Source organism: Hyposmocoma kahamanoa, unplaced genomic scaffold, assembly GCF_003589595.1.
Source record: "Hyposmocoma kahamanoa isolate Upper Pololo Valley unplaced genomic scaffold, ASM358959v1 66, whole genome shotgun sequence".
NCBI lineage: Eukaryota > Metazoa > Arthropoda > Insecta > Lepidoptera > Cosmopterigidae > Hyposmocoma > Hyposmocoma kahamanoa.
The window spans coordinates 10,271,961-10,290,015 of NW_020653854.1; the positions used below are offsets into that span (position 1 = coordinate 10,271,961).

Genomic DNA, 18,055 nt, shown 5'->3' on the forward strand with positions numbered 1-18,055 from the left:
GTAACGGCTCGAAACAGATCAAAAATATAATCACGAATACTCACTAACCGCCCTACGAATATTTAAAATGCTAATTGCTAATGTCATTAAATGTACGGTAGCATTTCGCCTAATAATATCTATTGGCGGTGACACTATTTTACATGACAAATAAATGCACAGTGCATTACTGCCCTGGATGAGTCGGTGTGTTTTCAAAATGGCTCTTTTCCACTTCAATCCTTTTCGGAAACACAACACAAATTGTGCTGCGCGGGAGACGACGCTTAAATTGTCTAAAACTATACATTTGGCTATAGCACTAGAGGCAGTACACTGATACTTAAACGTAATAATAATATAGCTAATGTTTCGTCTTAATCAAAATAAAACAGCGAGCGTCCCTCCACGCAGCACTATATTTGCAGTGAGCGAGAGAAAGCGAGAGGTCTCTGATCTCTCTCTCGCACTCGCTCCGCTGTGACGGTACCAGGAAAGTAGTCTACTCTGCCGGGGATCGTAGCACTTACATAGTAAAGCTCACATAAATGAACATTCGAGTTTGGCAGTCCGTCATTTAAGTCGATCAATTGAACAGTCAAACAAAGTACATAATCACTGGATAGTTCATTGCAGGTTTAGTCACCTTTTTAAAAGTCAAACAACGTAATAAAAGTTATCGGATAGTTCATTGCAGGCTATATCGCCCTTTATAAATAAACTATAAAATATATTCAAAAATTCATTGCATTAAAAAATGTATAACTTAAACAATAGGACTGCCATTTGTACCCTGAACTAACTCAAATTCAGAAATGACGGCATCTTACTCCTATAGTACTTAAACTATGAATACTTAATATTACGCAGAATCTCACGAATGAAACGGTCGGAACGAGGCAAGTGCCGACAGTTGAATTGGCGAGATTCGAAACATTAATCGTGTATAGAGAGACGCGATAACCTTCGTCCTCGCTACAAAGACACACTTAGATAAATGTTTTATATACTGGTGAAATATTTACAAAATTCTAGGATTCAGGTTTGAAGTCATTCTACGACCAATGGTTTCGGATTCTCCCACGGGAAGCCATCTCGCCCGAAGTGACCGTATGTACTCGTTCTCTGGTAGATGGGGGCACGAAGGTTGAGCTCTCTGTAAACGCAACGTCGAACATCAGCTTTAGAATATCTAGTTACATTATCACTACAAAACGGATACACGACCATGCTTCTACCATGAATTTAAAGTAACAGTTTTTGCTACCGACAGCGTCAAATATTTGTATACTAAATTGTGAAACATTTTACAAAGTAGAAAGCGACAACAGGCTGTCTGTATAATTTCATGGTAGAGGCACAGAAGTCAATTACCCGAGCAATAGCTGTTCATACTTCAGGATTCGAAAAAGTAATTAACTAATATTTGGTAGTTTTAACAATCCCATGTCGCTCCTTGTAGCTATATCTATATATGTATCTATATATCTGGAACACCTTTTTCCGACCATTGGTTATAAACCCAGGGGTGAATTATTAGCAGCTCGTAAGCATATAATAACTATTATTCGTTTCAATCTATTTTACATGAAAAGTAAACACCAGAACACGCAAACAAAAATATGTAAGTCAAATAGTTGGCAAAAGCACTGGAACGAGAACACCCAAAACAAGAAAGTATCAGCGACGAACGGTTGGCCAACGGATAAACAAAATGGCGGTCTTAGTCGTCCGCGGTTACCAATTTCAAAATAAATTTTATAATATTAGCATAAGTAAAGTATTAGTGTAGTTAGCTTTGTGTTAAAAATTCCGAAATATATGAAAAAATCGTAGTTTAATTTATTTTGTCGCTAAATCGATTATTAACGATTCAAAATAAAGAGTTGGTCAATTGACTTCCAATCGTGTATTCGTAGCGACTCTTGAGACAAATCGTGGCAAGTGTTTGACTTATGCTTGGGGGATTAGTGGTAGTGAGGTATTCGTTATTTAAATTGAAATATTGTTATTGGAGTTCGGTAGTAAAAAGTGCCTACAAAGTCATTTGACAATTTGTGCAGCTCAAACATTTATTATTAGATTAAAGCGAAATAAACTTGTAAATAAAGATCCCAATCTTCAAAAGTTTTGGAGTTTCGTGCCCGATGCATGTTGGTTCTCGTGTGTTCATAATGTTAGGAAGAAGAATATACTCACTTGACTATTTTGCCAGGGCGCAGATCAAAGTTCTTCTGTACGATGGCGAGTAGTTGCTGCTGCGTCATGTGCGAGGTTCCGTAGTCGAACACCGTAATTGAGAGCGGCTCAGCCACGCCGATAGCATACGCAACCTGAAATAATAACAATAATTGAAAAATAATCCAAAAACTAAAAAAATAAGGATTTAAATGAGAAAAACACGAATGAAGAAGCCATAATGTTTTTGACGAAACGTATTAGGTAGGACAATTTCAGATTACAACATTTTTTATTTCATATTGTCAAAGCCACTTCAAAAAACTTTTTTTGTTTCTTATCAATAACTATGTCGATTGACATCAGTTTCATGGGTGGCCGCGATATCGCTATTTTTGTTCGGAACGAAATGGCGGACGGTGCATAGGCCACGCTCTAAAACAAAAATGTTCGAATTTAATGGATCCATCCGGTTTACGCGGATCATAAGTTTTAACGAGAAATATTGTGTTGGTTCGTAATATCAATCCTAAGCCCTATTACGTAACAATCGACTAGTAACTTCCAGGGCCTAAAAAGTAGCGCTAATGTAGTTTTCGTATCAAATTCGTAATCTTAAAAAAAAATTACATTATTGCAGAGGCCGGGAGTAGGGGATAGCCGCATGAGTATGAGTTACAAGGCTGAGTGCAGTGAGTCCTTGTATTACACGAGTTAGGCAATCCCCGTTCCCGCCAAGGTATACATATATAGTCTGAGTTTCTAAACGTCACTACATTTGTGAAATTTTAAAAATTCAAGTTATTAAATATCTCAAACTGTTACATAACGGGTTTTTTTGCATTTGGTTAAAAAGGACTATTTAAAAACAATATAAAATATCAAATATGACGCTATTCAAATCTCTATCGCTTCCTGATTCGTTAAAAAATAGGCGAGACTTAGAAAGCCAATCATGGACAGTTCTATTCTATCTCTGGTTTTTTGTTTTATAGCGTTTGTTTGGCTTTCGTTTGAGTTTGTTGTTGTCGATTGTTAACAAAATGTACATTAAATATTGGTTGTGTTTCATTATTTCAATTTACTTGTAGAAAAAGTATTGTATATAATAATGGCATAAATAGGTCCTCAGAACCCTCTTTACGCAACGATTACATAAAATACTATTTCGCACTTCTCACTAGAACTTATTTTCGCAAACATACTAAAAAATAACAAAAAACTACTTCAAGGTACTTTCGTTTATTTTTCCGTCATTTTTTAAAGTGTGGTTCAGGTACTGATGCCAGAGAGCAGTTGGCTACATGACAGTTTATATTTAGTCTGTTTATGCGCGCGTTGCGCCCTCCATAAATGGCAAACTCTGTGGGTTCTGTTTTAGGAAATACTGCAAACATTTCCGAGCATGTTTGAGAAAAATTAGTTGTTCCCGAATAATTGTGAGTAAGATTTAAATAAATTGTCCTTATAAGGTCCGAAAAACCTGAAAATTACCTGAACCATGCAGCGGCGGCACAGGCCCGCCTTGACGAGAGACTTGGCGACCCAACGTGCAGCGTACGCGGCGGAACGGTCCACTTTGGTGAAGTCTTTGCCTGAGAAGGCGCCGCCGCCGTGAGCGCCCCAGCCGCCGTATGTGTCTACGATGATTTTTCGTCCCGTCAAACCCGCATCAGACTGTTGGGAGACGAGATGGGAATAAATCTTATAAATAATTCTAACTTCCGTACTTGTAAAATACTGTCTTTTGTAAATTGAAACGACAACAAACATAACTTCTGTTAGAAGACTTAATTGTTCGTGAAATCGATTGCCACTGGGATCGGAGTACCAGGGTGTATTTTCGAATCATATGCCGATTAGTTTATGAAACGGAACTTCGTTTAAAGATGAACGAAAGCATCGTGATAAAATCTATACGTTGGATGTGCGAAGGCTCCAAAACGCATATTGGGCCGAGTGCATTGACCTACCGACAAACCAGGTGGTAGACTATAGAGTAACGCTCTAATTCTCATGTAAGGTCCTGTCCAGCACTGTGACATGTTTGATGATGATATACTTTGTTAGTTCCATGCTTACGTTAAATACTTAAGTAAACATTTTAAGGTACCTTAACTTCTTACTCGAAATTAATCTGTGTGTTGTCTTAACAAATAGATTTAGGAAAGGGAGTTTAAATTTCTTTCGAATAAAACTGTCGCGTATGTTACACGCGAGGGCGGTACATTCAAGGGTCACCATTACATTTTATTTTTTTTCATTTGTACAGCATACAGGCAACATTATAACGAACTCGTACATGATTTGAGCATGTTTACTGGTAATGATGTCAATTGCACAAACGTTCATTATCTTTAATACCCTATTAAATAATATGCTGGTTTCTAGTTTATGATGAGACAGAGATGACTATTTGATTTTCTACCAGTTCAACGACATTGCAAAACACAAGTATTTTTCAATACCAAGTATAAGCTGGTTTTTTTGAAGAATGTTAGGTTGAATCCCACTTGTCAATTACACACCGCATAAAAAACGATTTTGTAACGAATCAGGATTGGGCCAATTTTCTTGAAAGATGCGACATGTTACAGTGTATACGCGGTGCTAATAAGTAGTGTAGAATCCGTATTACTTACTAGCCTGGTCTGGATAAATATCTTAATTTTTCTACTTCGTCGCGACAAATTGGCAAATTTGTGTCAAAGCGGTTTATGTGCAAACATTTATATTTATAATGATAGATAGAAAACCGGTTTTAGAATATTTATTACCTACAACATTAAGATAACGAATATATACCGACTCTATTTCATAATTAACTCAATTAGTTACGCTAGATTTTCTGCCCCCGAGATGTTGTATTCGTAACACATGAGTGTCCAGTTTTATACACGACACATGCACGTGAATTCTAAACACATGCCTTCTTTATTTTAGAGCTGGGCTATTGTCGGCTGAGTAATTTCATATCACCATGCTACCTAGTATTTGTTATTAGGTTATATTTCTATACATTTTTCTTTCGTCAAATTACTCCTGTTACTCTTTTCTGTTTCTGTATTATAAAGCGTTTATATATTATTACACGCACACTGGCTGGATGTAAATGAAAAAACGTCTAATTCTTATTTATTTAAGTTAGTTTAGTTTTTTATCTATACAGATTTGAAATTCTATTCCAAAAAAAGCGTCTGTTTAACGGGAATATCTGTTTTGGTAGATTTTTTAATTAGTGTCGCAAATATTAGTCTAGAGACCCGCCATTGCCGAAAGAAGATAAAGTTGTTTTTCTTATTATAACAGCTAATAATCAACATATTTGCAAATAGACACAGGCCAGAGCGAAATTGGAATTATCGCTGTAAAACAAAAATAAACAATTATGTTTTCTATATGTTACAAAAACATAGTCTTGATTAAAAGCCGTCTCTAATAACAAACTACGTAAAAGTTCAAGATAAGTTCGGTTGCATCATCGATTGAAACTTACTTTCCACATTTTGCGAATCCCACTTTATGTAATTGTTTATTTGCATTCACAGAAGGTCAAATATTCATTATTCTATTAGCAGGTGGCCGCAATTTCGTCTGCTTAGATAGGACTAGATAAGTACTTTAAGTAATAATGTACTTGAGGAATGATTACTTCTACAAACTTTCATGTCCCGTTTCAGCCACTTTAAGTTGTCTTTTTTGAAGACGGAGTAAAATGACAGTTCATTACGCAAAAGTGTTGCCCGCTTGCGAGCAGCTACTGATAGCAATCGATAAATATTCTATCGACTAAATATTGGTCACGCTTATGGAATAAATAGCTGAACTTGTGTCATTCGTATCATCCTCGACCCATTATTCATCCAATTACTAGGCACAAGTTCGATTGAATTGTCAATTTTTGTAAGTTCATATTACATACACTGTATTTAGAACTATGTTTATGACAAATACAAAAAGGAGACATATAAAGTTTTTCATTCTAATTATTGAATTAATATATAGAGAATGAAATTCCGCTATTCTTGTTAAAATGTATATGAATAAAAATTGATCTCGATACAAGTAGACAAACTGTCAAAATAAAAATAAAGAAGGCAATAACGCAAGCTATTTAACTGCCTCGGTGACCGAACGGTTACCATGCCGGACTGCCACACAGTGGTCCCAGGTTCGTTTCCCGGGAAGGGAGAAATATTTGTATGGCCTACATTTCTTTCTCTCGTGTTTGGGTGTAATTTGTGGTTGTCTATATGTATGTCCATGGCACCCGCGACACAGGGTTTCCCTAGTGCGGGGCTATGTTGAGTGTATGCGTTATCAAAGAAGGCAATAACGCAATTATTAGAACGTCATAACATTCAAAATTCAGTTATTTTGGGCAAAATTTTATCTTCTTTTACAATCTATCGATAAAACTATCAACAACTACATAACTATTTAAAATTTTATGAGAACTACCAACCCTACAAATGTCATTTTACTCCGTCTTCCAAAAAGACAGACTACGTCCTTCTCCTAGGGTCCATATCTCTATACCTAAATTCATCAAATTTGGTTCTGCAGTTTTGGCGAGAAAACGTAACAGACAGAGTTACTTTCGCATTTTCAATATAGTTTGGATTTAAAGTGTACAAAGAAAGGTCTTCATAGGCATTGCAGTTGGAACTTAAGTAGTTCCATAAAATGTGATGCAATATAATGAATGTTGCCATTATGACGTATTGTTTATGTTACCAATAAACGATAATACATGCAAAGTTAATTAATGCCTGTCAGATAATTCATTTTCACTTGTTAGGTGCGCAAAGATAATGTCTATTAAAGTTTAGATATGTTTAATCGCTCCAAGGTGAAAGTGTCGTTAGAACAAAACCAAGTACACTCACCCTTATAAAATCAATTGATTACAAAAATACAAATTGTATTAACAATAAAGTAAGTAATGTAATATAAAATAATGTAATGTAAAATCTTTCTTGATCTTATTTAGAAATCAAATTCATTCATTGTTTAAGTCCAATAGTAGATGATAATGTTTATTCACACAATTAGCCATTTCTGACTTGCAATACATTTTTATGTCGGAAGAGTACATTATTTAAAATTATGTGAAATATCCAAAAAAATATGTCATAATTATAAATCTGTGTTCCCAATTTAACGAACATTAATTACATTACACATACTAAAAATCCAGAATATTATTAGTGATGACTAATTATTTAACTTTAAACTGTCAAATTATTAATTACTAATAATAATATATATTTATTCACTCTCACAAAAGGAAGGTTTGTGTAATTACAGATTGGCTATTAGTTAAGTTAAAGTACAAGTTCACTACCTTAAGCGAGAGACTGGAGTCCATACTAGGTAACTAGACCTGTGTTAGAGATCTCCAGGCTTCCATATTTTACAAATCAGTTTTTTAAATAAATTTATAATACACTATATAGTAAACAAATGCAGTGACGAGTTAAGAGTGCGCGTCGCTAATGCATGTGTATGGAGTGAATATGAATACTATATATTTAGTTTGTAATTCGCTTGGTCGCTTATATATTAGAATTACTATGCACTATTTAGGAACCCTTATAAGATTTTCACAAGTATCATAGTCCAAGGTTAAAGCGTTTAGCTATTTATGCGTGCATAAATAGTATACTAGATTTGTAAATTGAAGTAGTTGTATAAGTAACCTAATAGGAAATAGAAAAACTTCTGTGTAAAACTGTACTTAGTCTGAAATTTTGGGTAAATATCAAAGCGGCGTCTGTCTCTGACTAGCAAAGGTTTTATTCAATAAGCGAGTGGGCTTTAAGAAGACAATGCAGTATGAACATTTGGCATACTGATAATTTACCTGGCACTTGAGGAACACATCTGTAGAAGGATAAAGGCGAGGAAGATTCCATCGTGCTAGATAGATGTAAATCCAGTAACTTTTGAGGTCGGTTTTTTTAGTACTCTGCACTGAAATTATTATACTACGACACACACTGCTTTACTTTCTTGGTGGTTTTGATTATCTTGAACAAACGGGTTTGTATTACATAACTCGTACATAGATACAAGAGAAAGAAATAATTTCAAGTTTCACACAGGAGATCTGGTGGTGCCCTCCACATTGCTTTCACCCATATTTTTTGTGAGTCCTATCAGCACAGGACTATGTCACAACAACAATAGCAAAATCATTACCTCTTTTATTATAATAATTATTACTCTAATAAATACAGTAGAAGTGGTTAGTTAGCGTCTGACTCGTGCCAACATTACGTCTCGAAAGACCTACTTGAGCTCAGTCCACCATTTTCGCTTAGTATGGACGGCTGTGTCATTCTTTCGCGCAAATTCTCTAAAATCGCAGTAAAATGCCTTATTATGCTGTCTTGGTATGCAAAAACGACAGCCGCACCAATAATATTACAAGTAGTAGTATTTCATATCATCGGTAAGTCATATTTTAATATTTTTTTTAATTTTCAGTTTATCTTTCAGATGCACATTATTTTTACATTTCAGATATTATACATTTCAGATAACATCTAAATCATATATTTATATGATTTAGATGTTAATCGTTCGTCGTAGTTCAGCTATTGGCCGCAAGATGGCAACACGTTGAATAAATTTAAATATAAAATCAAAACGTCGTAACTTGTAATAAGGGTATTGAACTTTCAATGATAAAGCAACTGGGTAAAATTTAAATTGTATTAACAATCCAGAATTTCGTAAATTTTTTAAATTAGAAACTGTGACCAATCATTGTGAAGATTTCGTAGTGTTTATCATTTGTTTGTATGCGTTTTGACGACAGCGGTTCCAATAGTAATCGAGGCTTAAGGCACTTCCATTGTTTATTTTCTTCCGTGGTTTTCACTATGGAATGTAAATCCGAATCATATTTGAAATCCGAATTGCGCAGCGAATCCGAATAGTCCCAATTTTTTGGCTTTTTGAGAAAAGTATCGAAATTCGATAGTCACGCGATTTTCTTGAAAAAAAATGAATGTTTTGGTATAATATCAATCAAATTTTAATCTAATCTTCAGTAGGTAATTGAGATCCATACATAACACAATATAATCAGTCTTCTTGGAAATTACGCATATTTGTCTACCAAGACACATTACAATTCTGGAAATAAATAACTCTTCTTAAAGAAGACAGCTAAAAATTAACCAATATTAGCAATTAAAATTTCAAAATTCTATAACAGAAAAAATACAAAAACTAAAAATCACCACTTCGTAACTGTCCATAAAATGTAAAACTAAGTGTTAAGAAATAACCTAACTTTTTCCTCTGAAATAAAAAAATTAAAACTGATAGAGCGTCAATTGTTTTATATTTTTTTACCTACTACGGCACACGACACTGCGGCACAAAATTCCAAAATTATGTTCTTAAATTGTGTTTACGTTAAAAATATTATAAACATACTACCATTATTAGTAGTATTTGAAAACGTAAAAATTGCCAGTTAATTATTCATAATTGTGTCATCTCTAATATTTTTTGGTTTGAAAGAAGAGATTGCAAACTTGAATTACTACTCGGAACACGACGGAGTAGTAACTCAAGTTCAGATTCGGAAATTGATATAAAATTAAATGATGTAAATTAATATCAAATATTACATTTTTTTCCTTTTCATGTACCATTATTACCAACTACATAGCAGTAAGCATTAATAGGTATTACAAACTTAACTAATTTGTTTATAAATCATATGTATCAATAGCTACTTTGCAAACTTTATAATAATAGGCTAGGTAACTATTAATTCTACATAAATTACCTGTGGGTAGAGCTAGCCTAAATAATAAGCAGGGCCAAAAAATGTTCTGTACTCGTGCCATCATTAGTTGCCTAAGTAACATTTTGTTATTAAACATTCCATATTGAATTTGGCTAGAGTATAGCTATGGATTTACAAAGCAAATAACTATTACGGACAGTAGAAATATTGATTTCAAAAGCTAATATTAGTGTCACCTTTTACTAGCGGTAAGTAGGAATAGTAAGTTCTAGTTTAGGGAGGTACCACCGCAATTTCTACCACAAAGCAGCACTATTGTAATCCCGAGTTTTGAAGAGTAGGCAGAGTCAGCGAAATCACATACTCAGAAGACATCAGGCTATGAACCATCTGAGTGCAAGTTTGAATAGCAAAAAACATCAATTTCAGAGTTCAACAGTTAGGGTATGTTCACGTGACAAGCTTTCAAACGTGCGGAAAGAGCTGTGTTTGTGGATTTTATATCGTAGACGGAGACAGCAACGCAACAGGTGACGGAAATATTGGGTCCATCCTATTTTACTATCCAAACTCAGTGAAAATCACTTCATAACTTTGTATCCTAAACTCAGACTATACAACTATGTGTTTTGGAATTTCAATTGCAAAACACGTCTCACCGTCGAAAACGCGCGCACATGTGAACGGCAGTGCGGGCGTTGACAAGTGCCCGACGTTAATCGCGCTCTGGCCGCTCGCATGTGAACGCCTACAGCGATTTACGTACAAAATTCGGTAAGTTGTTAGCGCGCGTTAGCGAAATGCCCGTTGAACGCTCTTAGGTCCCAAGTGCATAAGTGTACAAACCTGAGGGCCACCAATGATGAAAAGTCCACATGGATTGATGTGTACGACAGTTTTTTCGTCGAGGTACTGAGGAGGGATAACCTCCTTGATAACTTTCTCCCTAATCTCGTCACGCAGGGTGTCAAGTGTGATCTGCCAAAAAAAGATCTCATGAAACCCGAGAAAAGAAAACAGTGCAGTTATACTGCCCTCCTTATCATAACTAACGTAATCGAGTTAATAACAAATCGAAATTGAGTTATTAACATATTTGGAATCAGTGAAACGAGATCTACAACCCCCATAAGCGTTTTTTATATATTTAGTTTCAGTTTTATTGTTAAGCAAAATCAGCGTAATTGACATTTTCAAAAAAAAAAAAACCTTTTCGACAGTTACCAAATTGCTAATGCGTTAGTTTATGGCAAGGAGAGTAGTATTACTAACTACAGTTGGCTTAGTGACCATTTTACTTCTATGCAAGAACGTCACGAAGAACAGATCAAGCTAATATACTTTGGACGTAGCATAAGAGTTCAATTTAAATCTTAAGTGTCAAGCTTGTGCTCTTGACCATGTATCACTGAATATATAGTGTATAGATGAACTTATAACCTGATAGTTCAATTCAAGTGTACTCGAATTCCAGCAGACGGCCGACAGCAATGAATGTTAAAATTGAGTGTAATTTAATTATCAAGTTTTTAACTGCTAAATTATAAAACGCAGCAGAAAGTTCACGTCAGTTATCAAACAAGTGCAACTTCCCAACCCCTACTGGGCAAGACTCACCCCTCATGGAAAAATGGCATAAGTGGAGTTACGTCAAACATGTTTATTGCTCCATTAGATACAGAAAAATATAACCCACATCCTCTCCTATATTTGTAACTTTATCTACAATATTAAATGAGTCTACTAGCGAAAGGTATATTGGTCGATAATGCGTCGCAGTATTGGAGAGAATACTTTAGTAGAAGGCAATATTACGTGCTTACTACGTATGTAAATAATTGATTTGTAACACTAACTTAGGCACATAAGAAAAAATTTAAAACATATGTGACCAAAACTAATTCGCGTCTAATGAAATAAAACGTGTACTTACATCATCTAGACACAATTTATGAACTATTGAATGTACTAGGTTCTCATTTCACAGTGATGAATTTAATTTTACTTGTCCATAAAAAGAATTTGCAATTAAAACTAATTTAGTTTCATCAACGTCATTTTAACAGGCAGGCGATTGAAAGTTTGTATAATAGAATAATATGACATACAATAATACAAATTGTTATAGCTAGATCAGCAATTGTAAAAAAAGTCTTACCTTCTCTGAATGCTGAAGTGAGACCACCACGGTGTGAACCCTCTGTGGAACGGTGGCTCCACCAGCGAATGTGTACTCGCAAGTAACCTACGGCCAAACGAATAATAAAGTTAAAAATAACAAAGTAATTACACTTATCTTACCGAAAATATATATGAGCTCAACTTTGATCCCATCGGCCTGTATAGGTACTGGTATAAAGGAATCTCAAGAACATGGCGCCTTTTACAATACTAATAGACGTAACTTACAACGTCACATATGAATTATTTACATAGCAACATAGGAAATTCAAATTCTGAATCGAATCATGTAAATAACTTGTTTCTGTACACAACACAATCGACGCGACGCCCATTGTGTTAAAGGAGATTACTGCATAAGGGGCGTAATATATATATTATAAGTGTAACTTTGAGATGGGACAGCCAGCCACCTTCATTGTTGTAGTTACAGGAAAACGGTTCTAGAAGACTATCCATGAATTTTGAAGATATTTTGATTGGCATTCACAGATTTTGAAAAAAGTACAGTCAGCAAGATAAAAGGCAATTTTCACAAAACTTTTTTTTATGCCATTCGATCCGGTCTTTGTTAAGGATCAATAGTCTCTATGGGGACCAAATGAGGTAATATGTATATATCTCAAACATGCTCGAAAATGTTCGCATTACTTTCAAAAAACGAACAAGGGAAGTTAGTTATTTAAGGACCGTGAGACTTCTTCCCGGCCAATGCCTGCAAAGTATGAAAATCCATTACTGTCCACTTTTATAAACTTTTAAATATATTTAATAACAGTGAATTATGTAATAAGGCAAAGGAATAATAACTCACACAGCCAACTGCCTACTACTAGTAATTGCGAAAATTAAAAATAGCGACTTATATCACGAACTTAAAAAAAAAGAAAAAGGCGGTAAAATAAAGTGCTTTGTACTTTTTTCGGTTTTTTCGCCTTTTTTGTATTTTCGTCGTGAAAATGATAAGAAATATTTCTCGTTGGTCAGATTGATGGTTAGAATGAGACGAGCGATAACGAAAATACAGTAATGCTTGTACTCCACCTAATTTAAAACAAGAGACAATGGAATACTTGTTGCCGGCTATGAGCAAAGTAAGATGCATGAAAACATAGGAAACTTTCATGCAATGAAGAAGCGGAAAAAATGCTAATTCGTTTTCGGAGACTGTTTGTGTTGATATGTCAAATATTACTTTTAATTTTTTTTTACTTTACTCATGCATCTTCCTCTCTTTAGTCTTTTATTATTTCCTTACAATGTTTGAAAAAAGCACTATACACGCCTCGGCCGGAACGGGGATAGCTTGACTCACATAATACAAGGCCTCACTGGCGCTCGGCCTTGTAACTGATACTCGTCCCTCAATCCTTTACTTCCCGGTCTCTGCAGTAATGTACTATTTATGTGCGAGTGTTAATTGCCATTGCACATCAAAATTGGCGTAACGTGTATCAATAAATCTGCTCTGGAAATTTTCAATAAAGATCATTTATTCTCATTGTGTGGTCAGACTAGGTCCACCACTCGACACTTCAATTGGCGGGTCTCGGGTGTCAGCAGACGTATCGTGTCGATTTTATCACCTATGGTGACTTGTATCTAAACATAATATTGCTGACATTACGACACCGGGTTATGTGACCCCGTAGCAACACACTAAACACGATAATATAGCGATATACTTATTGGTTATATTGGCTATAACAAAAATTTCACAAAAAATCTGCATTTCAGAAATGGTTAATCAAAACCTTATTTTTTAAATAACACAGGTATAGAAAACTAATAGTTAACCTAATATTTTTGTATGTGTAGATCTGTAATTAGAATAATTAACATTTAATGACTAAATAATATTGTTGCTAGTTTACTGTAAATCTTCCTAAAGGTAAACCAAAAAGTCAGTTGCTATAAAATTTAGTACATTTCTTAGATAATAAACTCAAATGCTTGTGAAATATAATACTGACCCAAAAAGATATTTTTAGATAAAATGAACAATTTAATTACTTGGATTTCGATAAGTATTACGTGATGTTGATAACTGATACACCAGATCATAACATTATATTGTTATGTATCATTAATATAACTAATGTATAATAGTCAATCATGTGTTATTATTACAATTAGCATCTTGAATAATCACATCAGCGCAGTGCCAGTTTGATAAAATAATGAGTAAAACCTATTTCAACTTTGATAAAATTTCGTTAGCGCGGATCGATCCGCTCTAAAACACATTTTATACAAATGTTTGAAAAAGTTGGTTGCAGTATATATATTTAAACATCAGTCGCAGGTTTACTGATCTGTTATAATAAATGCATACCAAAAACCGCGCAGAGCACTACGCGGTTTTTGTTTATATAATCAATGTAAGCGTACATTGATTATATAAATTATATAAGCTATTTATATCTAAGAAAAAACGAAGATTGTAGAAAGTACATAATTTCAAAGAGAGTGATTTTGTACAGAGAATGCTTATATTGAGTGACTAAACAATATAGCCCGAAATAAATGAAAATGGTGTCTCTAAAATAATTACCAACTGATTACCTGTGTCTTGGAATCTGGACGAGCCCACCAGAATTCGCCGTTTCGCCTCAATTCGGCAATCTTCTGGTTCAGTTTGTGGGCAAGAGCAACTGTCAATGGCATGCATTCCTCAGTCTCATCTGTCGCGTATCCAAACATCAAGCCCTGAGGAAAATAACTATATTAAAATATTACAATACAGGCATAAGGATTATGACATTATTTACACATAGTAGTATGTATATACTACTATTTTTGTGAAATTACAAGATTATAATTCTTAGTACAGAGACTGAACACTAAGAAATCTATTTCTTCACTCAGCCAGATTCAAACAGATGGCGCTACGGCAAAAGTCGTTAAAAACCAAAAACAATGATCAGCAAAGAAAAATTCGTAAGGTCTGTTGGTTCTTTAGTTGGCTTTGTTGGCATAACATCCGGTTTGCTAGAAGATGCAGGTTCGAATCCTGCCAGATCAAAGAAATTTATTCTTAGTGTTCAATCTTTGTATTAATAAATTACAACAAAGTAGTGGGGTAATTTCACAACAATAATTAAATATCATGGTGAAGCATTGTGACATTTAATAAAAACTTAAAATTACAAGATTTATTAATAAATTTATTATTAGATTATTTCGTAACTCCACAAAAACAATAAGCTTCAATTCAAATTGTTTACTGTACAGTATAAAAAATGATAAATATAAAAGTAAAAAACATTAGAAAAAAAATACAGCTGGTCAATATAATAATCAAGCATGTATTTATAACAATTAATTACTTCTGTATATCAAGTCCCAAGAACAGTCAATGACTATGAATGATACAAATGCAAAGAGTTCCTTGTTTATTGATACATGTATGGTCTCAATGATTGTGATTATTGTGCAGTAGTATATATCATGCAGTTTCTTCAAATGACATTTTTCAAGCTGAGGTTGATTGTGAAATAATTTTTAATGTTAAACAAATCCTTAAGTTATATCTTATATTAAATGGTCAATTCTAATAAAATAATAAGTAATTTGATAGTGGCTAAAACCAAAAATTGAATTTTTTTGTAAAGGATAACAGAAAGGATACAGTGTTTTTTGTAACTGTTTACTGCAACAGATGAAGACTGATGTAAAAACACAAAATTAGCAGTCCATATAAGTAACATTTCATACCTGATCTCCAGCCCCAACTTCTTCATCTTTTCTATTCTCATGCACTCCAGCAGCAATGTTCGGAGACTGCTGATCTAGGGCCAGCATCACGCTGCAAGTCTTGTAATCGAACCCTGGCCCCAACATGCACATTAGTTTTACCGATGATTAATATTGTTAATGTATACTTAAATTAAAATTCTTTCTAGCTTATGAATCACCAATTGTTTCATGATATCAATAAGGAACATAGGAAATTCATGTCATTAACAAATTCTTATATTTCATCCATGATCAATGATCCCATATTTTATTTGTAACTTTCTAGAAACTTATTTCGAGACATGCAACAAATGATAACTGATTATCTTAGCCTTTAGATTTAGCTTTTAAAATCCCAAAATGTTGCTCCGTGCAGCAGGCTTTAGAGGAATCAATACCTGATCTCCGGCTCCAATTTCTAATTCTGCACGGGATGTGTGGACCCCGTCGGCTATGTTTGGGCTTTGTTGTTCAAGAGCCACTAATAAATTCAGTGTACGCCAGTCAAAACCTAGGTGTGCACGAAACAATATTTAACTATTACTAAGGATGTCATTTAAATACAATTTTGAACCGTTTACTGGCAAGCCGCCAAGGTACAACTTATAAGTATTGTCTCACGCTTTCAAGATATTCTATTCACTCACCTTTTGAGGAGTCATCATATCCAATGTGCTTAACTGTCTCTCTAACAACTTTCTGGTAGTCAACATTAGCTTTGGAGGTAATCTCGCCGCACAGAAGAATCATTCCAGTTTTTGTTACTGTCTCTGTTGATAGAAATTCAAGGTTTGTACAAGTCCTTTGTTACCAAAATGTTCTAAAGACGAGTTTGTATCACACGAACAGATTTCGGGTAGCACGAAACTCACCGCAGGCTACTTTTGCGTCAGGATCCTGTCTCAGATGGGCGTCTAGAATTGCATCGCTTATTTGATCGCACATTTTATCTGAAATATAACAAATGACGCATTAAGACATTTCGTACCATTTTCATACATAAAAATATAAAGTGTAATGAGTAAGGAAATTGGCCCAATGTGAAAATTTCAACACTTTTGGCACGGACCACGTGTTGCGATAATTTTGACAAATCTAAAGACCGCTACGACATAATTGTGATGTAACAAAACATAACATTGAAAGAATAACATGTGTATATCCGAGATACAGTTCGGAGTGGGGTAGTTTATTTGTGATTTTACATGGAACTTGTGAAGAAAACGCGGAAATTACTGTTTGTACTTTATTTGCGCACATGTTTGTGACGGCCATCTTTTGGTATCGCTATAATCCTACAACATAAATGAGAAAACTAACCTGGATGTCCCTCGCCGACAGATTCTGATGTGAACAAAAACACAGATCCATCTTCCATATCATAACTGTGTCCGTTCGTTTTCGCGTATCCATTCATTTTTGAAGTCTCCGGCATTCTGAATTAGAGTTAGCCCACAAAAAATAACACGAGAGATGCCCCCTAAATTAACACTGTGGAAAAGAGGTCGTTTCTAGTTCGCGCTGATATTTATAAGGTCGGGGAAACGTCAGACTGCTGAGAATTTTAACCAATGAGAAGTGAGCTCCTGATACGTAACTGACTTATCAACGCTATGTGGTTGGCCAGAAATCACTGTTTTGATTGATCCTGAAAAATGTGACCGCGAACTTTAAAAAAAAAACATTAACATAAAACTATTTAAATTTTGTAATGGAGCAGATAAGCCCTAATTTATTTATGGATCACCTATATTGATACTGCGTTCAGCACTAGTCATCTATTGAGCATTGTTTATATTAATAAAATTAAAATAAATATTTAAACAACTAACATTTTTTATAAATTATGTATTGTAACATACATACATATAACATACAGTGAAAGGTAAGAAATAAGTATTAAATTTGCCCAAAAAATATTGTATCATTTTGTCGCAAACGAGGCGTGCGACCCCGTCCTACATACCAAGGGTTAAATATTATTTTCATGGTTTTGAAGTTTTTGTTATAAGCGCCCTTTCAACGGCAGCAGTATAATTAAGTAATTGTGTTTGGTTTTCTGTTTGGTAGGTAAGATAAAAAAACTTGCCATCCATGTTTGTGTGTTCAAGACTTTTTAAATTAGATTTATGCTTGTCGTCATCTTGTCGTCTATTTTATGCTTACAATTTTTCTTTTTTGTTAAATACTTCTTTGTTCCTTTGCATT

General features: G+C 34.4%; 1 protein-coding gene across 2 annotated transcripts; it reads right to left on the reverse strand.

The window, feature by feature from the left end:
* Positions 1-15: 15 nt before the first annotated feature.
* LOC113231957 (S-adenosylmethionine synthase) lies at positions 16-17,468 on the reverse strand. 2 transcript variants are annotated; one of them, XM_026466525.1, is made up of 10 exons: positions 17,168-17,468; positions 16,720-16,797; positions 16,495-16,617; positions 15,827-15,939; positions 14,675-14,818; positions 12,087-12,173; positions 10,775-10,906; positions 3,652-3,834; positions 2,179-2,312; positions 16-1,135 (listed from the first exon to the last, which is right to left on the reverse strand). In XM_026466525.1, exons 1-10 carry the CDS (start codon positions 17,280-17,282, stop codon positions 1,030-1,032), a joined length of 1,215 nt encoding a protein of 404 aa, XP_026322310.1. In that variant the 5' UTR covers positions 17,283-17,468; the 3' UTR covers positions 16-1,029. The 2 variants fall into 2 exon arrangements, with proteins under 2 accessions (XP_026322310.1, XP_026322309.1); XM_026466524.1 differs by lacking the exon at positions 15,827-15,939 and adding an exon at positions 16,246-16,358 and having other exon boundaries at positions 17,168-17,450.
* Positions 17,469-18,055: the final 587 nt, after the last annotated feature.